Source organism: Myripristis murdjan, chromosome 12, assembly GCF_902150065.1.
Source record: "Myripristis murdjan chromosome 12, fMyrMur1.1, whole genome shotgun sequence".
In the NCBI taxonomy this organism is placed as follows: domain Eukaryota; kingdom Metazoa; phylum Chordata; class Actinopteri; order Holocentriformes; family Holocentridae; genus Myripristis; species Myripristis murdjan.
Window position 1 is genome coordinate 21,743,093 of NC_043991.1, and position 24,447 is coordinate 21,767,539.

The window sequence follows — 24,447 nt, forward strand, 5'->3', positions numbered from 1 at the left end:
TGGCTCCTCCTTTTGTGGGATAGGGTTTTAGCAATATCATGAAAGCAGCTGCTGACAAGTTTGGTGTACAGGAAAGGTTTTCAGTTAAAGTTACAGTTGGGCCATTGTAGAAAATAAATAGCGTGTGGGGGGCCAGATCAGTGTGGCGTGGGGTGTAGTAATAATTACTTACTGATACTTCTTACTATTGATAAGGACTCCATACACCCTCTATGTGAATGCTGTACATATGTCAAGGGAATCCAAGTTAATCCAATGGAATCCAAGTCCCGCTAATTATAAGTGACTTTGAGTCGCTGACAAATATTAGTAGTTGCACATTGCAGTTATTGCTTATTGGGCTTGTTCCTCATGTGTATAATGTTCCAATGCTCCATCTGAGCTGTCAAATATTGCTGCCTGTGCATGCATTAGCAAACATTAAAATCCTTAGCAGAGATTGTCATGTTATTTAAACACTGATAGTTTAACCTGCTGCAGAATCTGTCCACCACCCGCTCCCTCTGCCCCTCCTCCCAACCCATACACCACTAAGTCAAAATTACTTCTCAGTTTTATCCATCAGTTTTATGACTGGTTAACAGAACAGACTTGAATAGATAAAATGACTGATACTAAACACTGATATAATGACTTGGTCAGTTTGTTATATGCAATTTCTGAACTTTCATTTTCTTTCATTCATTAGTTGGCCAGCTGTTTTTTTTTTTTTTTTTTCATTGTCTTTAGAGTTAAAAAGAAAAATACAACATTACTTTTTTTTTTTTTTTTAATTGTTGCTTATGAAATCCAAAATAAAACCATTTATAGTCATATACAAATTGAGCAAATCGCATTTTTTTTTTTTTTTGGACAGCTTCTTCTGGGCTTGTTTCCGTAGACCTGGATGCTAATCTCTCTCTCGAGATCTGGTAACAGTGGTACTGTCTCGCCAGATATGGCCTGGACTCCGAAAAGAAGGTAATTGGTGACCATTTGTAAAGCTGGAACTTTAAGAATTATAAGTCTTTCAGTTGTCTCCACTTTGTTACTGAAGTTGAGAGAGGCCATTATACACTTCTCATCGTGCAAATGCCTCGTTGGTGTCCCGAATCGGTGAGTCCCGCCTTAAACGAGAAAAATGCGCACCAGCTGCGAGTGCAACTAATTACATGGACGCTAGCATCTTAGCATCTTAGCAGTGCTGTATTAGACCTGCTATTTCACCTTGTGATGATTTACTTAGTCCTGTGAAGGTTACTGTAATTGTAATGAGGGGGCATTATTCGACTGTGTGTCCTAGTGGTTAATTACTGATGCCTTGTAGGTATTTGCTGCACATTTAGTGAACAGTTTAAAAGCTGTAATATTTCTTGCAGTTTGCATTGTGGTGTGAGAACAGATGTTTATTTTGTATATGGAATGAAAACAGGGCAAAGGAGAATGTCATTATATGTTTCAGTGTTTGTAACACTGAAACATGGAAAAGGGAAACAGTTGAATATTCCCTGCTTAGCTTTTACTTAATGGACCTTACAGTTAATTGTTTTGTAGTAGGATAAGTTCTGGCCTTTTTTTTTTTTTTTATTTTTTTTTTTAATATGTACAGACTAGACAGACTGTGATTCCCAGAAGATACAAGTATTCCCCCTTCACACTCACCACTCCCTGGCCACTGTGGTAGGACTGTCCACACACATTGCCAGGAATCACAACACCATTTCGCCCCTTCCACACCTTGTCCAGAACAGACTAAACCCAGATCCACTCCATAGTCACTGCATACTATTCACTTTTGTATGGCCATTTTTATATATTTCTTCTTGATTTCTTCTCGATGACCTGGCCAGCAACAGTTATGCTACAAGTGTTACATTATCAGATAAATTTGTTGAAGAAAACAATACCGAACAGACTGGTTTTCTTAAGGTGCAGGTAGTTTTGTTCTGTGACATTCAACAAGTCATGTTATTGAGGCATTGTTTGAGAAGAATTGTCAAGGGTATATCTGCATGTTGTCAGTGTCACAGTGAAAAGATGTATTTAGAGATGACAGGTGGAGTGTAAGCATGTAAGTGGGAAAGATAATGGGTCCTAAAATTGATCTGTGGGGAACTCCACTTAATGTGATATGAAGATGATGAGGAGTTTCCTATTCCTTTGGGGAAAATATTGTCCTGATTTTTTTTTTTTTTCAGTTTGTCCATGCCTATCAGGGCAGGTGCTGAGTTGAATGAAATCCAGTGGTGAAGTAAAGTAAACCCGTACATGTATCTACATGGTAGACAATTTATTTACTATTTGATAATATTATGAGCCACTCAGGCCTTTGTCAGGTTAGACAAAGATTTTGTTTGCAAAATATGATTAGTTTACTGGTAGTAAAGATAGTTTAGTTCCATACAGTACCACTGACGCCAGTGTTGCTTTTAAGGCAGTCAAGAAGTCATCATTTATAGTGTTGAAAGGTGCATTGAAATGTAAAAGGACTCAAAATGAATGACTGCCCTGAGCTTCTCTTAGATGTTATTATTATGTTATTTTGTTATACAGTCACTGCACTGTGTGTTGCTCTAAAATGTGATTGAGTCTGTTCAAATAAGTCTTTTTGTTTCCTATAAGCCATAAATTGAGTTGTAACTAAGTTGTGGACTTGAATGTGTGTACAGAAGGGAGATATGGGATTAAAGCTCCCAAAGCTGTGAGACATTACAGTGTTTACCAAGTAAAAGGCTAGTCAGAGGGAGTGATGTGAAACCAAATGTGCTAAACATTATAGGTGAGGAGGTTTAAGAATTCATCACATCTCTGGGGTGGCATCACAGCTGTGGCAGGAGGAGGGGCCTGTGACTCACTGAATAAATAGCACTAAGATCCTAGGATTTCTCTTTTTTTTTTCTTAACAATTCTTAGCCATAAGATCTCTGAACTAATCTTCTCCAGGCTTTTGACCATCTGTTGGTGTTTTTGATCAAATCCATAGGATGTCACTGAAGGCCTGCTGATTTTTTGCCTTCCATATTTGTTTGGATCTCCACCAATTTCTCTGTGCTAGTTTGTGGATCTGCAGAAGAGGAAGACAAGTTGCCACAATAGCATCTGAGAAATAGAGACTGCCAATAGCAGAGTTAAAACACGAGCATCAGATGGGCCACTTTGGATGAGAACAGCATAAACAACAGCTTTTTGAGCAGAGGCACACATATCCTCCATCGCAGCATCAGTAACGATAAGACCTGAAGACAATACTAGGTCCATGGCAGGTCCTTTGATGTGAGTGCATGGGCGAATTTGGACATAGAATTAAACAGCAGCTCAGAAAATTCCAGAACAAACACTTGGTTTGGTTAAGGATGTCTAAAGAAGATCTCACATTTAATAGACCAAAATTATCTGGTTTTTGGTGGTGGAACAGAGAATCTTTAGTGTTTTGTACAGTAGAGATAAGGATGCTGCAAGGCTCCAGATGGCGAGTGAAATGGTCACCAGAGCGACCCCAAAAAAAGCTGATGGTGATTATTTCAGATTAGTCGCCAGATGTGAACTGCTCTCAAAGACCATAAAACAGAGAAAAGTGTTCTCGATAGTAATAACAGTAACAATAATAACGAACAATAAAAATAATAAGAATAATGATGATGATGACAATAACATTATTTTATAATAACAATACAGGAATTTTTCCTCCATAAAACTCAGAGAAAACTGCCTTTCTTAAATTTCGTGCTGCCTCTTGGTCCTGGCACAGTAAACACATTTTTTTTGAGCTCATAGTAATAATCACACTGCTTAATAAAATTAATAGAATTCAAAATTTCTGCTTGCAAGATCTGCATACTTCACTCTGCTACATGGTCTCTGGAGCTGGGGTGTCAAATCAAGTGCCATGGAGGGCTGAGAGGCTGCAGGTTTTCATTCCAACCAAAAATAAACCAGATGATTTCACTGATCATTCCACATGGTTGGACACCCCGGCTCTAGAGGCTAACTCAGGAGTCAAAAAGTCAAGTCAAACAACAACAAATTGCCTCTGTTGTCAAACAACAGAGGCAATGCTTGGACTGTTAAATTACAGGTGAATTGTGATTTCTTTTGCACCAAAGCGACTCAAAAACATTTTAATAAATTTGCTTCCTAAATTACATCACATAAGTTCCCAAACTTTGGCCTAGTAAATTTTCCAAGTAACAACAAACACTATTTTCATCATGTCTAAATGGCAGTAGAATCACTGATTTTTTTTTTTTTTTTTTTTTGTTCACGAATACGATTACACATAATGTTGTAGGCTAAGAAGCATAGCATTACCCAATTACCCAGCTTACCCAGTTTCCCCTTGGGGATCAATAAAGTATTTCTGATTCTGATTCTGATTAGCTCCTACTCTACACTACTGTGAAGTAGTGTCATTGGAAAGTCATGTCAATAATAACCAAAACAATCCAAATCAAAGGCAGCAGAGTCATACAAACCTATTTCAGCATTTAAAATACGGAAAGTTAATCAAGACAGTTTCATAAATATTTTAACTGCCAGCCACTTTGAAATATGTTACCATGCGATTTGGTTGGAATAATGAGACAACAGATAGGTCTGTCTGGTTAAATAAAGCTATTACTTCTTCTTTTTTTTTTTTTGTAAGTGTACATGAATTATTGAAGTGGTTACGCCTAAAAATAGCCCAATTCACATTTTTTAGTGTTTTCCCTGGACGGTATTTAATTATTCAATTATAGGACTCCTACGGGTGGCAGTGTGTATATGTGTGTGAGTGTGTATCAATTCTGTCCATGTCCCTTGTTACTATTTGTCACTAGTGTTAGATTGCTTTTCTTGGTAAAGCATCTACGTTTTAATTTTCAGGAGCCAGATTCCAGTTACTTCTCTAATAAAACAATGTGCTACTGATGTTATTTGCGCACAGGACTTCAATGGAGTTATGGCAAATTTAGCAAAAATGACATTAAATAAGCGATCACTCTTGCCTGCTTGCGAACTGCTGAGGAGAGAGCGGTGACAGAGGTGAGCAGATTGTCAGGGAGATCATTCAGAGTCATTCAGGAACCAGGAAAGTCCGTTGTCTCCTCCCGTTCAAGTTGTTAGGTTTTGAAAGATGCGGATTCTTAGCGGGGAGAATATGATAAATGAGTTGAGGTGTGTTTGGCGGAGGTTTGCCCCGACCAGCCTGCCTCCTGCCTGCTGAAGGTAATGAGCAGCTTCATTTTAAACGGCCTACAATCCATACAGTAAAACACTGATGAAGGCAGAAACTACTTACTAATTGGATCATGTAACTTAAATAGAACTTCCTTCCAAGTGCAATTGACACTGCTGTGACTGTAACTAAGAATAATCCTTAATAATTTTATCACCTAAGATATTGAACCAGAAAACCATAGGACAATGAGGAGAAACCACATGTGCACACACATCCACACACACACACACACACACACACACACACACACACAGATTGATAGGGCACAGTGAGACAGAGTTATGGCGTGCTATAGGTTGAAATATGCTTACAAGTGTGCCTGACATTTACAAAAACAAAGGCACGTCTTATGTGATCATATTCTTGGAAAATCCTGACCTTCTTCCTCTAAGACATACACACTAAGGCTAATACCATCTGGGACAGTACTGCCATAATATCAATATTGAGGTATTTGGTCGAATATTTGATATTTGATTTTGTCCATATTGCCTCGGCGTAGATGGAAGGTGATGGAACAATGGTAGAGAATGAAAGAGAGAATCGGAAAGATTAAAGAGAAGTTGTCAGACTGCATATGAAAGAGGCTTGGAAGATGATGAAGGTAATTGTTTAAGATAGTCCAGACAATATTTATGAGCAGTAACAACTTTCCTCCAGCTCAGAAATTCAAGAACTAGGTCTCAAAGTTTGAATGTCATCAGTTATAAAGGCTGGAGCTGTTCCCTACAGAATGACCCATCCATTCTGAATGGATGTTTAAAAGAATGCTTCTCACACAGAGAAAAAAAAAAATGTCTCTTTTCTTGGTAAAACATTCATATTAATGAAAGCCGAAATTTTCATTTGAGGGGAAGTCAGTAAACAGAGCTGACTTGGAGCTTGTGTGTGTGCAAGAGGGAGAGATGTGCTGAAAAATATCAGCAGTAAGAGAGAGAGATGAGCGTTGTGAGGGAAGGCATGAGGAGGGAGGTGATGGAGAAAACAACATCCATATGATTTCTCTTTCAAAACAGTTAAATAAATATTAATCTATGTCAACCGAATGGGATAAGAAATAGAAAAAATGTGTTCTCCTTTATCCAATATTTTTTGCCCCAAGAAATAAGAAAGTGGGCGAGTGGCCGCTCAGTGAGAGTAACAACCACCTAACTAACTAGACTTTAGCTACGTTATAATTCTGGAGATATTAAATAGAGAATGGGCTTATGGACCTGATATTTTATTTTTTTCCTACTTAAATCATTTTTGCTGTTATGGGAATATTAATTCTGAACCAGAATGCATGTCTATTCCCAGAAAACGCTCTCCACGAGTTACCATATTTCCCTCATCATCTGAAGGGAAATGATAAGCAAAAGCCATCTCCATCACTATGTGTGGTTGTTGGGAGTTGCCTTGTTGATGTAATTGGTATGTGTCGAGCATTTCAGACCATTGAAAAAGTCCTTGCTCAAGATTTTAGAATTACTGCTGTAAATGCACAGAGTTCCAAACATTCATTTCTGCTGACCACCACTCCTGAAGTGTTCGACTGGGGCTCTACATTTCTGCCTGTCAGTGTACACTGGCATCTGAGTTATAGGTATTTTTATGCATTCTGTGGACACTATACATTTGATCTAGTGCCTGATTAGATAATGTATGTAGAAACGGCGCCAACTCATTTGTTTTGGCAGCTGACAAGGAAGGAGATGATTTTTTTGAGCTTATATAACAAACCAATTAAAAGACTTTGGAAATTCAGCTAAGAAGCAAGAGGACACCTTGTGTCTCTTTCATCAGATCTGCTCTTTGTTCCTCCTTGGATCAAATGGGATGAATTGGCAGTCGCCCCAGAAGAAAACTTTAAACCTTATACACAGCAGTTTTTAAACTTTTCCAAATGGTTGCAGTTCTTACAGAATGTTGCAGCACATGGATTAACTCCAGTCTTTTTTCTCTCTCATTTCTTTTTATAATGGCTCCTTCAGTTTTCACATAAAGACCAACAGTGTCCCTGGCCTGATCTTACTTGATGTTGGCGGGGCACAGGTTTTGAAATGTAAATGTGACAAATAAGCTGCAAAGAGTATTAATCCAGAGAGAGGGAGGAGGAGATAGAGGATAACGAACAGCCACACACACACACACACACACACACACACACAAACACGCGCACACACACACACACACACACACACACACACACACACACACACACACACACACACACACACACACATACATTACATTACCTCAACACAAGGCTTTACATGAAGAAACTGCTATACTGGAGCCAGTGCTGGTGGGGTTGCAGCTTACTTAACTCCTTATGGATTTACATGTACATACTGGCATATTTACTGCATGCTTTGTTTGGACATTGGGAAATATTGCTGTCTGATCACAAATTTTGTACAGGTATGTTGTACAGGTTATTAACAGCAAACCAGAGTAAAAGCCTCTGCAGTTGTTGTGGAGTCTTACTCAGATGTAGGAGTCTGTTTAGAGTGGCAAAGTACTTCAACTTTTAATTTACAATTGGGCAACATTTTACTTTGTAGTTTTAGTGAAGGTACTGAGTGGAATGTGACTACTGGCAAGATGGATGGCAGTATTTTTAGACTTGTAGTGCAAAGAAATTGTTTGTGTGTGCATGTATACATACATGAAGAGACATTTGTGTAAGCAAATATTTACATTGAAGTCGGTCAGCACTCTAGTTCCAGGTTATTGTTGTGCTTTCAATTTACACAAAGTGCTGACTGAGGTTGGGCTGAAGGACGATGCTATCCTCTGTCAACAAACCTGACAGACATTAATGAAAAGATTATGATGTGCAAGATCATAGTCTATTATATACTGTATCAGTTTGATATTGTGACCATTTTGTGACCGGTTCTGAGATGCTAGGCCATGTCAGTTTTTCTCACTGGACTGAAAATAAGACTGCTTTCCCCTTTCCTTCTCTAAACATTTTCACAACTGAGCTTTGCAGCATACTGGCACAAACTGAACTGCCTGCACTTGTCATTTAATTGTGCATTTGTTTAATTTGACCTAGCTTCCCGGTTGAGTGGAGATTTTCTCCTTTTCAAGCACTGTAATTGGCCCAAAAGGACCAAACACTGGCAAACTGCAGAGTAAAAATTAACTCAACCAAGTGCTACTTTGCATTTGCTCTTTTAAAGATTGAGGAAAAACAGTTGAACTGCAATCTGGGTTCTGCCATCAAACTCCTTATTCAAATGTTGTTCTGGTGTGTCTCCAGCCAAATGACACCCCTGATCTGGACTTGTGGACCTTTATGTGGCTGATGTCAAGGTGTAATTTAATGTAACCTGCATAAATCTAGGGTGCTGAATATCATTTCAGTTTCTATATTTGCATTATGACGTTGATGAAAAGTGTAGGGTGCTATAAGAGAGACGATGGAGGGGGGTTGAGGTGATGTGTGCAATACAAGTTTTTATTTATGATAACATGAAGTACGAGATCTCTAAATTCAAATTCTGTGAATATCTCCTCACAGTCTACACAACACCATTCCAGCCAATCAGCAACAGGGTGCATTTGTGCTGGTGCAGGGGGGGCATGGGGGAAAGGAGGCACTGTGAGCGAGAGGAACGGTACATCTGGCTGTTGATTTCAAATATTTACAATCTCTCCGCAGAACTGCTTACTCCATGATGCATATTATGTTTTTTTTGTTGGTCTTACAGCCCTCCTCAGCAGTATGCCTCAGCAAGTAGGGATATTTACGTATTCAAATCCGGGATATGGATTATATCTGGATTATATGATTAAATATGTGGATTCATTGTAAACAAATTGCCATTGTGTTTTGTTAGGTGGTTTTTTTGTGATTTGTTAATTTGTTTTATGAAATGTTTTGCTTTGTGAGTTCATTAATTTTAGTGACATACTGTTGGTTTGTTTTGTTAATTTGTGTAGTGCTGTTGTGTCTTTTAAGTTCTTTTGTGAAATGTTTTGTGTATTTTTTAGCTACTGTTGTGCTGTTGCAATTTTTTTTGTTTGTCCTGTTGGTTAATTTGTTTAGGGAAAAAATAACACGTTTTGCCCTTTAGGGCCTCTGTACACTTGTGGAACATTTTTCACTGTAGAGGCCTCTGACTCTCGTTTTTCTGTCTGTCTCTCTGTGTCTTTCACTCTATCTCTGTAAAGGTTATAGGGTTTGTTTCTCCCAGACAGTGGAAACTTGTTTCCCCTTGACCTCCTGCCACCTGGACGAGCTTGGCATTTAAAATGCTCCAGTTCTGTCCTACCATCTCTCTCAGGGTCTGCCATGCACATCAGCACCATCAGCTGAACATGGCATCTCTGCCACCCCTCCAGGGTGCACTGAGTGCACTTCTCAGGGGACAAATAGATGGATAAAAGGAGGGGGTAGTGTACATTCACTTAGGGTCTTGAATAGAATCCATTCATCTCACATAGAAAAAGTCTGGTTCTTCAGTGGTTTTTTTTTTTTAAGTGGATAGTGGTACGATACAGCACCACAATTAAATTACGCCATTACACCATTAATGTCCCCACATGGTTCGTAGGAGGTTCACCATTGGTTCTTTGGTTCTTCCTGGCAGTGAAAAAAGCTGATGAAGTAGGATTTTCTGCCAAGTCACTGAACGAGGGCTAGGATAGCAAGTAAGACTTTATTAATGTTGTCAAACTAATGTTCTCTATGGTAGAGGAGCAGAGAAGTTGGTCATTAGCTTGCAAATTTGCCAGCAGAAATTCCATGAATTTAAGTGAATTTAATATTATGTTTTTGTGTAGCAGTGAACTTGGAGAGTGTCCTGCCGTGGCTTTTGTTGCTGTAACTTTGCTAGCTGCCTTGACAATGTCAGCAGCTCAGTTCCGCAGCTGTTTCTTATAAAAGAAAAGTAATGATACCACTGGCACCACTCTGCCTAGGTTTTGAAATGTTAGGCACCTACATTACTGATCTGATCTGATCTCATCACGTTTTCTGTACTTCTATTTATATATTTGAGTCATAATTACTGACTGTGACACCAGGTCATGCTTGCCCGTGACCATAAGACATGGTGTTGGGAAAAGTTTTGGGAGATGTTTTCTTGGATAGAGACATTCAGATAAATGTGTCACTGTCCTGTCTATTCCTTAAAATCAGTCTCTATTTATTTATTTAAGGAAACATTAACAAAAGTTTTTTTGTTTCCAAAAAAGGCAGTGCAAATAGAGTAGAATTAACAACAACACTATTTAAATAAAGAAAAGCAACTTAACTGTGATTTCAAGCTCTGACTGATGTAATGAAATCCAAAGTTATTCACACGATCCATCATTATTTCCCAAAGAAGAAGAGAGGTGAGGGTAGAGTGAAGATGGAGCTTGTCAGCAAAGTCAACATTACTTTCGGATTTCAACTCAGTGAAGACAGAACCAACCAAAAGAGCTGACATGCAAAATGTGACATTTTGAGAATGCACCATGTTGCAATTTTTTGTCAAATCTGTGAAATTCTAATGTAAGAAATCCCAGAAACCACCTCATAACTACCCAAGATCCTATGCTCAACTTGGACTTGTTGTGGCCCAAGCAAAGGATGTCAACACACTGTGTCCTTATCACACATAAGGACTTAGATTTTACATAAATTTGGTTTTACATAAATCTGCTTTTATTGCAGATAAGGACTTAGCTTTAAGGACCGAAGACAGAAGGAAATAGATAAATTAAAATCTTACATTAACTTAATGAAGTTAATGAAGAACTTACATGAAGTTAATTCAATTAAATTAAGTAGCATAAACACTCTGATATCAAATAGGAAACAATACAGTACTAACAATGTAATATATAAATAGGCTAGTGCATTAGCCTAAATAAAAAAAAAAAACAAAAACAAAAAAACAATAGATCAGCATTGCCTATCTAAGGGCTTCTTGCTAATTCTGTGATGGTTAATTAACTGTCCATTGCCCTCATTAAATACACAAATAAATATTAAAAATGTGTATGTTTAGCCTGTTTTTTCATAGTTCTTTTGGTGAGGTGTCATGCCTTGGAGACAAACATATTCACCTACTCTTGCTTGAGGCATGAGTGGATTGGGATGCGAATGTTTCCAGTGATGCTGCTGTATCTTTTATATGCTCTGCTTGTAGCAAAATGCACATGCAACACGAGACCATTTCTTCCTGCTGTTTCCTTTTTCCTCTGTGATTGCGACTGGAAAACAACAGCAGTTATCTCGTCATCACTCAAAGAAATCATCCAAGGTGCAGTGGCTTCTTCTTCTGGGAGCTCTGTTGTGGCACACACTCTTATTGGTAAGAGACCCTGGGTTTGATGGCCTCTGCACTGTTTCAGAGGGTCATCGAAGTTCCTTCTCTTGATAAATGGTAGTGGACATTGGTAAGTCTCGCCAGATTTGTCTCCTCTTGAGGCCCCAGTCGCAGAAACTGGAACACCACTTACATGACCTCAGCTTACGTCTGCTGCAACCATTTGTTGCAACCATCTCGAGGAAGTGTGCCTCTTTGATCATCTTTTCCTATTTCCTTGGTATCTCGGGTCCAGGAACGAAGACTTTGACAAATGTTTCAAAGCTGGTGCGTTGTGTTTGTCCTCGGACATACTGCACATTTTTCTGGTTACTCTCTGGGACTTGGGCAACTGGGTCTGAGCACATCTGTAAAATCAGCATATAGCAGCGTTATTGTCATATAATTTCATTTAATCCGCTGCCATATTTTGTTTTTTCTTTGGTTGATATATGGACTTTTTACTTCTTACCAGAAGGAGGGTGTGCTTTGGGAGTTGGAGCTCGATCTGTGTTTTTGAACGTTTCCTCTTCTTTCAATAGCTTTTGGAAAATGAGCTAACCAGCTGGGTGTTTGCTTGGGCCACACACAGCTGCCCAAGTCCAAGTCGAGCATAGGATCTTGGGTAGTTATGAGGTGGTTTCTAAGATTTCTTACATTAGAATTTTGCAGATTTGACCAAAAAATGCAATATGCTGAAATCTTGTTGACTTTGTTGACAAGCACCATCTTGACTTTATCTCACATCTCCCTTCCTCTTTGGGAAATAATGATGGGTTGCGCGAATAAATTAATGAGGATTTGGATTTAATTACATCAGTCAGAGTCTGAGATGTCAGTGAAGATGCTACAGCCATCAGAAATGTTCATGTCAACAACAACAATTCTACTAATACATAACCTAAAGCAGCAGTCACACTGGCAATTGTTGTATGGAGTGACAGTGGAATAATTTCCATTGTTTCATATGGAGCGGTGTGGCTGATCACATGTTCCACAGTGGAGCTCAGAACGGCGAACACTTTGACTGGAACATAGTTCATCTTGAAACGCTACGCTCATCAGTGTCACTTCAGTGTAACCTGACCAATTAAAATTTTCAGTCTAATAAGGCGGGACTTACATCAGCAATGTCTAGAGTGGCACTTCAAGTTCAAAGCCACTTTGTCACCTAGTTACCAGATCGAGGAATTCGTTGCGCCTATTGAAACTGTCTGTCCATTTGCATTGTTACGCTTTGCTGTTGAAGCTTTCATAATTGCAATGTGATCGGCCGTGTAATAAAGCTTACAATATGTTGCCTAATCTTTTTCTGGACTGTTGGAGCACAGTAAACATCAGAGAATGTGTCATGGGAAGGTCTGTAACAGGGAGAAGTTTTCTGTGTTTTATAGGGATGGTGTCGGAACACAGGAATTTACATGACATTTATAGGGAAAGTAAATGCTTTGGGCAACAATATAAAAAGAGTACAATTTAGAGCGAAAATACTTCAGCATTAATGTATTGTAATGATTATGACAAGTTCTTTGTGTGTGTGTGTGTGTGTGTGTGTGTGTGTGTGTGTGTGGATGACCCTCTGTGCTCTCATTTTACATTTATGTTAATTACTGTTTATTAATTTTGTCATATGGTAATCTTAATTCATGGACATCATTCAGGGACAGGTAAACATATGCCATAGAGGGCTCAGAGTCTGCAGGTTTTCAGTTTCCTTCAAAAACACCACCAGGTGTTTTCACTGACTGCTTCCACTTGTCTGCTTGTTTAAGGAACACCTTATGGGAATTTCTTAAAATTTGGTGCAAACGTCTAGTTCAGGGGTAGGCAACCATCTGCCATAGTGAGCCAAGAGGCTGCAGGTTTTCATTCCAACCAAAAACTGCACCAGGTGATTTCACTGATTACTTCACTGTACAAATGTGTGTGTGTGTGTGTGTGTGTGTGTGTGTGTGTGTGTGTGTGTGTGTACAAAGCAATCTTATCTTGAATTCACAAACTTGATGGATCTATAGGTATACAAGTTTGTGTGTGTGTATGGTGTCTTGTGTGTATGTGTGTGTGTACACCACAGTGTGCATGTGCATCTGTGTAAGTACTGTACTACAGCGCTGGCTCATCTGCCATGCTCTATTAATTCACTCCCACTCTCACAGGCTACCCTCCGCTTTCCGAAATGTCACTCTTCCCCTCTTATGAGCCATCTGCTTTCTAAAGTGACTGCTCTCTTCCTCGTCTTTGTCTCCTTACTATTCTCTCCATCCTCCCCAGTCTTTTAACAGCTGTGCCTGTCTTTTTCCCTTTATTGTCTTTTACCAGTTTGAGCTACTGATATTTTACCTGATGGCATTCATTTTTATTTACTTTGTCTGTGCTGTATGTTGCAGATACACTAATGTGTTTCATCTGTTGAAGCAGTGCACTGTTTGCTTTGGAATGGATAAAAACACATTACAGGATCAATAAAAGTTCTGCTGTATTATATTGTATTTGTATCACACCATACTATATAAATAATTACTTTGAAAATCATTATTTAATTATCGAGATCTTTCTAATTCTGTTAATTAGTGAATTAAAGTAATTTAATGGGTCTTTTATATTTAGAGTCTCTGAAATTTATCTAAAAAGCCCAATCAATTTATGAAAATAGACGAGTATCCAAAAGGCAGAAAGCGGTGAACCAGGAGTCTAATTTGGATTTTTGTCATGTCAGAGTGCAACTTCAAGCTGTTTCACTTACATTGACACACACACACACACACGCGCGCACACACACACACACACACACACACACACACACACACACACACACACAAACACAAAAGGCCATGGCCACAATTTAATGAATAAACTGGACTCCTGACAAAATTTCTGACACTCACAGTATTTGAAACTGTAATGTATTACCCTGTAGCCTCAGATCTAGTTATTATTCACTAGAGTATATTGTTTACAGCTTTCCTGAGTGTCAGTCTGTGCCCTTAGCTCATTGCATTTGGTTTGGCCTTCCTGTGCTGTGATGTAGATGGTGTTTGGTACTTTTGAAATGCCTTAATGGCTCCCTTTGTATCATGCAAGCTCAGTCACTCCCAGCAAGGTATTTCAAATAGTATTTTCACTTTGGTCTTCTGTAGTGGCCAGCAGCTCAAAGCCATGCCAAGTTGAGTGTGGGAACGACAAACATCCCTTGTACCCAAGCTCTGAAGTGCCAGGAGTGTTATCACACGACAAGGCTCCCACATTTTAGCCGACTGTGTTCTTATGAGGGGGATTTCATTTAGAATAGCACACAGACACTGTTAGCAGTGCTCATGTCAACAGTGCAGCAAGTTTGGATGCTCTGGGAGACCTGGAGGCAAGGGGAGAATATGAGAAACTGACCAACTTAGAAGATAGAGAGAATGAAAAAGATGAGTGAGAGAGAGACAATGAAATCACCTACTGACATATGCATGGACACATAGACAGACACGCACACGCACGCACGCACACATTCCCAAAAAGGCCATGGCCACTAACTAGAGGCTATTTGACCTTTGTTGGCTTGCATGTGGGTAGCACTTTGAAGACTGTTTGTTTGTGTATGCTCTGCTGCCAGTTCCCTGGTGTTGTCTAGTTCAGTGTAGTTTCAGACTCCTCAGGCACAGTGCCAGCCTTAGTTAATATACAAGTGTATTTATGTATTCCTCTCTGTACTCTTTTCTGCTCTCTTTCTGTCTACTGTATCCCACACAGACTAACACACCCAACTCTTTCCTTCCCTTATGCCCATGGTGGTTCTTTATCTGATATTCTTAAATCAATGAAATGAAGTCAGAATATTCATTAAATGTAATATTTATGTTGAAAGTTACACCTTGTATGCAGGTCTGCAAGCTATGTTGTACAATGACACATGAAACCATTACTACAGTATCGCCCCCCTCCCTTTCAGGTCAGCTGAAGTTGTCAATCATCCCAGAGGATGGGCTCCTTGTTGTTAGTGGTGAGTTCCATATCACATTGGAGGCTCAATATGTGTTCTTATTTTCTACATGATGCATCTGATGAAATTTAATGACAATTTAATGAATAAACTAGACTGCCACTGCTGCTTGAATCACTGAAATTCCACAAGTTCAAGCATGAGGCAGAGGTGATACACTGTGTTTACATGCACATGCTGCATACGGGCAGTTATCTGATTTCTCAAATGCCATGTAAAATGCCATGTAAACTAGAATGACGCTTTCCATAAAGGTGGTAAGGTGGTAAAGGATTAATTGAAATCAGGTTAAGACATGACAGCCGTGCAAGCCCTTATTTAGTTTTCTTATTGACTTTTTATGTGTGCTTGTGCAGGAAAAGAGAATAGATAAGGAAACTGCCATGATAGAGACTATGAAGACCATACACAGTGTAAAAACTTTATGTTCTGGATATTGAAGTGTGCTTAAAAAAATGTCAAATCTATCTCTGAAAGTGTAAAGCAACAAAAAACACGCCTACTGTTGTCTGCTTCCACCCTCCGGAGCTGAAAGGCGACACTCAGGGAAATCCCCACAACACAGGCCAGTTATCTGGTGCACTCCACCAGCTGCAAGTCGACTGAGCTGGCTGCACCACCACTGTTGGCAGTGGCAACAGTCTGGGGAATGTCAAGGGTGGGGCGCAAACTCAATTATTGGAGGGAGCACATGTATATGGGGGTTTTGATTAATTTGAGTAAATGGATTGCATTTCTACAGTGCTTTTCCAGTCTACTCACCACTCAAACTGGTTTACAGTGTTTACCTCACATTCATCCATTCACACACACACTCAGACTGATGGCAGAGACCATACAAAGTGCCAAGCCACCCATCAGGAGCAGTTAAGTGTTCAGTGTCTTGCTTAAGGACACTTTGACACACTCTCTGGAGGAGCCAATTACCTAGCAACCGCTCGTCACCCCTCAGTTTTTTGTGTCCATCTAAACAGTAATTGCCTACTCTCACCTGCCTGCAGGACAGTGGACCTCATCAGCATTCGTTACAGTCCAGTTGTGCGAGCTGGGGGGAAATGCTCCCAGAGTGCAGCCAGTCTGTCTTCTGTTTTATAGGAGTTTCATAGGGACCTTTCAATTTGGACTGTAATGTTGTTTTTTTAATGAGTGATTTGGCTTTGGCTGCTTTGAACTTTCTTTATCTGTCACACAGATACAACATATTTTTTGCTCACTGTTCTTTTGCTCACTGTTACCAAGTGAGCCACATGGCCAGCTTGCCAGCTATAGGTAAACTCAACCCCATAAATGCTATTTAGCAAGACAAACCTGAAACTTTTACTTCATTGGAAGTTGACATCAAAGTTGCAAATATAGATAGTAAGTAATAAGGCTTTCCTTCCACATGTTACCACTAGTTTTTTTTCTGCTCTTTTTCTATTTGGAAGGAGCCACTGCAGCATTGCTTGAGGGATGGGGATCCACTGAAAACCAGATCTGTGGAAACAGCAGAACACGCTGTGAATGAAGCATTAGGATCTAAATCATTACCTTCCATTGCCTCTTTTTCCACAGACTCGTCTAGCAGTCGCATTTCTACATCTCTCTCTCTCTCTCTCTCTCTCTCTCTCTCTCTCTCTCTCTCTCTCTCTCTCTCTCTCGAATGACATGCTGGTTGGGCTGTGGATGGGAGGGCTATGTTTGTTATGAATTGTTATTGCCATGCTTGGTTTCATGTTTTATATTTTTGTGTGTAATTTGGTTTTTCTTATAAAGAATGCTGCAGCTCAGGCAGGATATCAAAATTCAGCCACTCTCCCTATAAATGTCTTATTCATAAAAGTAAATGAATGAATAATGCCACTCAAAAAAGCACTAAGGCAGTACCCACAACAATGCTTTATTTTACATCAGAAATATTCTATGTATCGCCCAGCTCTCTTTCATCCATGGCTTACTACATCCCTACACATCTGTACATTCAAGTAAACACACACACCAAACAGTAAACTAGATGAACTTAGAGCTTAAATATTGTGTCCGCATACAGTTTCCTCAAGCTTTACCATGTGTTTCAACAATTGGGGGTCAGTCAGTTAGGAACATACAGTATTCCTGGCCGGCCCACTTAGGTGGTGCAGCAAAAACAGCTGGATGCCAATAACAGACAAACGAAATAAGACAACCTGTGGTCAGCTGGATAGCAAGTTTTCTATTCAGAAGCTTCCTGATGGATCTCTGGATCGAAAAGTCATATGGATGAACTGCAACATTGGTTTTAAAATATTAGCTAAATGACAAACGTGTCTGCTAGAGCTTCCAATAGTAACGTTAGTACTACTGGCAGGGGCTGATGTGAAACCACACTTGTGGAGTGTGCAAGGGTCAAATCTGTCAATGCAGCAGAACTGAGCAATGCAGCTGCTAGATGGAGATGTCACCAAACTTTGATGGGAGGAGCTGAGGTAGCCAGATAAGAGGATTTGAGATAAAAAAAAAAAAAAAAAGTATGTTGTCATCGGCATAGAGAGAAATGTTGCGTTCAAGACCTCCCCTGGTAGTTCTATACATCATATTGTTGGTGTGAGCAGCTATGGTGAGGGCTTGGCTATGGCTATGGCAGTAGCAAAGAGGAGGGGGGAAAGAGGGCATCCCTGAATGAAAACTTCTTCAAAGCAAAATTGACGCAGAGTGTTGAATGAATATTTCCACTTTATGCAGTCAAATGCCTTTTCTGTGTCAAGCAGTGCTAGAGCCTCTTGGGATTGGGGATTGGAAGGGGAGTAAATAACAGCACACCTAATATTAGTAAGGTTTTCTATTTTTTTTTTTTTTTTTTTAAACTATCTGGTTGTTATAAATATATTCAGGTAAAATGGGCTCCTACCGTTGATCAATGATTTTAGTGGTAGTTTTGTTATCCCCACAGACTAAATAACCAACAGGTCTACCAAGTATTTGTCGAAAGAATTTGAGGCCTGATGGAAAAAATTGAGGCCAGGCCGGCTGCATGTCATCCCCTCTCTCTACTATAACTATCCAATAAAGCAGAAAAGCTGGAAAAATTATCTTAAAAAAATCATTTGTATGGCTCTGCGCTTATGATAACTGAAAGTGGTTTTCTCCCCTTTTCCTTTACCTCACAGGCCTCAAATGAAAGTGCTCCATGCACAACAACAAATGGAATGGAAACTCCTATAGCAGTGCTTTGACATGACCAAAAAAACTCACACCAAACTGGCTTTGCTAGCAATGATTCAGTCAGTGAAAAACACATCAAATATTGAGTCACTCAAATGACTGGTGCAGGTGTTTCTGTAAAGTAAGCAGTTTTCCTTTTGGGGTTACTGTCACTTTGAAAATACTTGATTGTATCTTGCAAAGTGTTTCCACAGCTTGTTATCTCAGCAGCCAGACAGGCTCTTATCCTTTCTCCCAAGACTACACCAACTACACACCATGGAATATATTGGAGGCTTAATGGGATTCAGGTGCCTCACATCTCATCAGTTCAGCCTTCGCTGGTCTCTGCCCTCGGACCAGAACAATTAGCAACATCTTCTTTGTAACATGATGTCACTGGTTCATGGGAAATGTGGTCTTTATTTTCAGAAACATAGGCACAGACAAAGAAATATCTCCTAACGTTTTAAGTGTTGAGATAAAAACTTTGATTGGAAAGAAAGCAAATCACCTACTCTTTTGCATACTTTGCCCAGAATGCTTGTGCTTGGACAAAATTTCCCATGTACAAACACACACACACACACACACACACACACACACACATATATATATATATATATATATATATATATATATATGTATATATATATATATATATGATGTGCAATAACATGGTGTTACAGTGTACGGTGTCAACTTGTGATAATTGAATACCTACAAGAAGCAGAAGCTCAAAAGAAAATTTTCTGTTTTGTGAATGCCATGTTGTCAAACTTGACAGTGTGGCTATAGTGAAATTGAAGTTCCAATGAATGCAGCATCAGACCTGGCAAAATGTGTGGATATATTCAAGGTAATATATTATCGCAAACACAAAATAAAAGTTGTTCAAAAGCACTGTTTGCAACCACTTTTATGGGTGGTCAGTTTCAGTTGACTGCAGTGTGAGTTTCCCATTTTCCAAAATTATGTTTACAATGCTTTTTTGAGGCCAAAAATGAATGCCTGCTTGGATTGTATTGAAGCTTAGCAAGACGCCGCTGCAGAGTGTGCTGTTTACAGTTATAAGTTATAAGTTCAGTGATTCAACATTTCAAAATGATTTGGGTCGACAATTAATGAACCCATTCTTTAATACCCTTTATCCTCCTTAGTCACTCTCACCCACCCTCATTTCATTTAACATCCAAACTAGATATGCATACTTACATGTCACCTCAATATACTTGATCCAAGAGCAAGTTATTACCTTGCTCTTGATGCTGATCAGTTAGCAGAATCTGGGGCAAATGTCCCTTGTGCTGTTTCATAATTAAAGCTGTTTTATTCAACAGTATTTATCTGTTACTGTGTCAACAGTTGTTGAGGCTAGGGGCATGCTGGAACAGGACATGGGGCCTTGTGACTCTTATGTTAAGGTATGTAAAATTATAAAAAATACAGACAAGCTTCAAGCCCCTATTGACACTCACTTAGTGGATTGTTGGTGCCAGGTTGTCTCTATTTCTGTCTTTAATAACTCACTGCTTCCCCCTGTGTGCTCCTCAGGTTGGTATGATTCCAGGCAGTGATCCTAAAGAGAGACAGAAGACTCAGGTGGTCCCTCACTGTAGGAACCCCATCTTCTTGCAAACCTTTTACTTGTAAGCATTCAGTGCAGTTTTACAACCGTTCAAATCCTGGGTGGATTTTCTTGTGTGAAACCGTTTTAAGATATCTTTATATTCTGCTGGAGTTTCACTATGCACCAAATTCTGTCTGTGATTTTCACACCATGTAGTTGTGTTAACTTAGTTTTTATGTCTCCATAGGGATAAGCATCTTCCTGCACAATGCACTTGACATTATGTTGCACAGACTCTGACTCTAATTGAAGTCAGTTGTGGGCTTTCCAGACATCATACTGTGGGTGCTGTTGACTGCGTACATGACACCAGCAGGGTGCCAAGTGAACAAAAATTAATTTTTGAAATAGAAAGAGACAATACTCTATGAACATTCAGTTGATATATGATGTAGCCATGGCCATAACAAATTTATGCATCTGGAGAATGGCCTGTTAGTTAAGCAGAGAGGACCTCATCTTTTGATATGGATAAATAAATAAACAAATAATAAATAAATACATTACATTAAAGTGGTATATAACTGAGATTGGCAGAGATGCAGCATACATTTGTGCACTACATTTTCTTACAGCATGCACATATCCAATTAATATCCCAAGGCTAGTTTCCATTTTTAATCTTTGCCCATCATCTTAAAAATTGAATCAGAAGCATACAGTATTTTGTGACAAGGCTTGAGAAGGAGGACATAAGATTAAATTCTGTTGTCCTCTTTGCCCACCATTTCAGGAAGGACAGAGTTGACAACATTTTGCCACACAATGACCAATGGCTGTTTTTAAAGGTTGCATTACAGTAAAGAGATGCAGTTTTATGATATTTGATTTTGTCCATATTGTCCAGCCCTACACTGACCCATTTTAGTGTAGACAAAATGAACAAATTGTTTCAGCAAATTCAATGCTATTATTGTCAAACATACTACGTTCTACGTTTTGGATTGCTAAAGTTATTTCTGTTGTTTCTAGCATTGTCAGTGAGAAGGAGCTTCATAACAGACTGCTCTTCACAGTGTGGAACTCCAACTCCACCACAAGGTACCTCAGCGCTGATAACAGTGGTAATGAGGAGGTTGGATGAAGTTGGCGGCGGGGATGATGATGGTCATTTACAGTCATTTGTTTTGTGGGTGGCTGCATCACTTTAACAATTTAAGCCTCATGCCTCCCCACCCCCGACCCACACACACTTACACACACCGACACACACACCCACACACACACACACACACGCACACACCCACACACACGCACACACACACACACGCGCACACACACGCACACACAAGCAAAATACCATTCCAGGACTGATGCTGCTGTTCCTATGTGTGTGTTCTGCCTGTTTTTTGTATGCGTGTAACCTTGCATGTCAGAGTGTGTGTGTTACTCTCGCCTCCCTGCCTCAGTCGGTTTTTACTTAAACAGGGTCATCATTGAGGATGGAGGACATATGGTTGATGGTTAAATCACATGAGATGTTTTGATGAGCAGAGACAAGAAAAGCACCACGATGCTGCAGTCCTGCAGAACAGTACGCTTACTTGGTTTTGCCAGAGATAAACAGGGCTGTAGCTGCAACCAAAAACAAAAATCGGTCCAGTGCCACTAAAAAAAATTAATGATATTCATGGTATCTTTTAATTGTAGTAGATAATATAATGTAGGCCTATATCCTATATATAATGGTATAATATATGTGCCTCAATTCTAGGCAAAATATCTATATTTTGTACTCGTACTACTGAGATGGGCCAAGACTTTCAAGTTTTCAGATTTGTACCGCCTATTAATTTGGCTCCACAGTGCGTGCCCCTCACAACATTATCACCGACTGAATTAGAACTGGCCAGCTGGAGGTTGTCGAGTACTGTTTTTTGTCATGCACGCATAATTTACTCACACCCCATATTTGCAACACACAAGCCGTTTCAGCATCAGAGAGGGGCTGAGCAGAGTTTGTCCATAACTCCAATAATCTGCTCTACAGATATCTGTGAAATATGCCACGTATATGTCAATAGTAAAACATATGAATGAGTCATATTTCCCTTGCTCATGTATATGTTGCTTTTCTGTTATTTCTATTATTGCTATTTTAAATTTTTATCTACACTATACTTTATTGTATTGCTGACAAGACCCTCTGGGAATAAATAATTCATATAGCACGAGAGACAGTAAAATATCAATATATTTAGGTGATAAATATATCTCAGTGTTGTTTGAAGTAGGACATAATAACTATAAGTATTACCTTCACATGTAGGTACCTATGTTCAATTGCTGATACCTCAGGCATTGAATAGACAGGGCTCTAGTTTCCCGGCGCAGCGCGGGGTGGCGCAGTGAGGCGAACCCCGCGCAGAGCTAGTTTCGACCGGCGAAGCGGGAGAGGCGGACAGTGTCCAAGTTTCGCAGGCGGAGGTTCGCCGAGATGGGAGTGGCGGCGCAGCGGGGGGAGGTGCCGACAGATTCGGCTTGGCGTAGTGACAGTTTCGTGCTAAAAGGCTTCGCCGAGGTGCGCCAAAAGCTCGCCATCTGAAACCACGTCTACTTTCCGCGCAAGGCGGAGCGGAGCCGGCGCAGTGGAAGTTTGGCTGGCTGGCGCACATCACCAAAACCTCACGATCAGCACAAACGGTGCCAATCTTCTTTGATCTGATATCAGCTGTGACGGGACAGTTGATATGGAGATATATGTATGTGCTGATTGTGATCGTAGTATTGAATAGTGTTTTTTTCGGTATTTATTGCATCGTTCATGTGCCTGACATTCCGGAAGCCTGCCTGTGAGGTTTTGGTGACGTGTCCGCACTGCTCGCCGGTCTCCGCTCCGCGCCTGTCTCTTGAGCTCCGCTCCGCCCGCGGCAATAGACCTCCATGTCAGCTGTGTAAACTTTCATTACGCCTTCACGCAGCGCATTTTAAAGGCAAGGACAGGGGCTCATTTGATTGGTTACATGTGAATCGGCTGTGTCAAACCCACTCCATGCCTTCTCTCCTCCCCTCCGCCGGTAGGAGGGATGGTGGAGTACTTGCGCCACCGAGAACGGCGTGCCAAACTTGCCCTGCGTTCCAAATCGCATACTATACTTTTTACTTTTAGTAGGTACTGCAGCTGCCCTTACAAAGTATGTAGTTTAGTATGAAATATGCATGCATATGCATACTATTGGGACACACTACATACATCATCCCTGAAGTCTGGCCCTCTCGCTCACTTCCGCCGCCGTCCGTAGCGGCAAATTTGAATGTTGTTGTCAAAATGCCGGTGCTGTTTCATACTGCGCTGTCCTCTCATATTTATTATCTTCTGTCTTCCTGTCGCTTCTGCTGTCACTGAGCGAGTTTTGTGCGATATGTGTGTTTTGTTGTCGTCCGTATGTGGGCGTGGCCTGTACACGCAGTGCGACGTAACGTCCGCTGCACAAAGGATTGTGGGTCAGAATGGCCAGAGCAGCATGCTGAAATCCATACTGCGAAATCTGACCGGATGTAGTAGAACATCCTGGTACTCTTGGCATACTGCATCTGACATACTATGTATTGGGACACACTAAATCTTTTTTTCCCTACTAAATAGTATGATAGTATGAGTATTGGAACGCAGGGTTGGAAAATCCGCCTGGCCACACCCAGTTGGCGAAGCGCATCTGCGCTACGCCCCCGCCTCGCCTGGTCTGCGAAACTAGAGCCCACAGAGTGATTTTGAGCGTTAAAAATCAAAAGTATGTGAATTTTACTGGATTTTTTTTCTAGCTGCCCTTTACTTTGCCTCATTGTAATCAGGTTGATTAAACAGGCTCTCTTGCCGAGCTTACCCGCTCCGTCCCGCTCACTCTCCACCTGTGTTTGCTGAACCATGTGCACTGCATTTTCTAATCTAGTGCGGCGGCTGGAGCACAACTGAATGTGGTGGTGCCGTCATGCTTCGACAGGACTTTTCCAAGAAGCTCTTTGACAAGATCTGATGCTACACTGGCAAACAAAACCCTGAACAAGTTTATATTTGTGTTTGGAGGCCTGCCTGACGGAAAGCGCTCTGTGGGATATATAGCATATTTCAGACATGAGCTGGATAACTCATGGCCTGTCTTTCTAAAATGATGTGCCAGACTGTGTGTCTCAACAAAACCACTACTGTAACAGCGAGCTTTCTTGTTGCTTTCTACATAAT

At 40.2% G+C, this 24,447-nt stretch overlaps 1 protein-coding gene across 2 annotated transcripts in view; it reads left to right on the plus strand.

Annotated features, from left to right (window-relative positions):
- The first annotated feature begins 855 nt into the window (after positions 1-855).
- Positions 856-24,447, plus strand: part of rgs3a (regulator of G protein signaling 3a) — a 188,123-nt gene continuing 164,531 nt past the window's right edge. Inside the window, exons 1-5 of one of the 2 annotated variants that reach the window (XM_030065316.1) lie at positions 856-960; positions 15,428-15,478; positions 20,003-20,061; positions 20,192-20,286; positions 21,240-21,308. In XM_030065316.1, the coding sequence (XP_029921176.1) occupies positions 20,020-20,061; positions 20,192-20,286; positions 21,240-21,308 (206 nt within the window). In that variant the 5' untranslated portion in view covers positions 856-960; positions 15,428-15,478; positions 20,003-20,019. Of the gene's footprint in view, positions 1,096-15,427; positions 15,479-20,002; positions 20,062-20,191; positions 20,287-21,239; positions 21,309-24,447 lie in introns of both variants that reach the window. The other variant, XM_030065317.1, reaches the window with a different exon arrangement.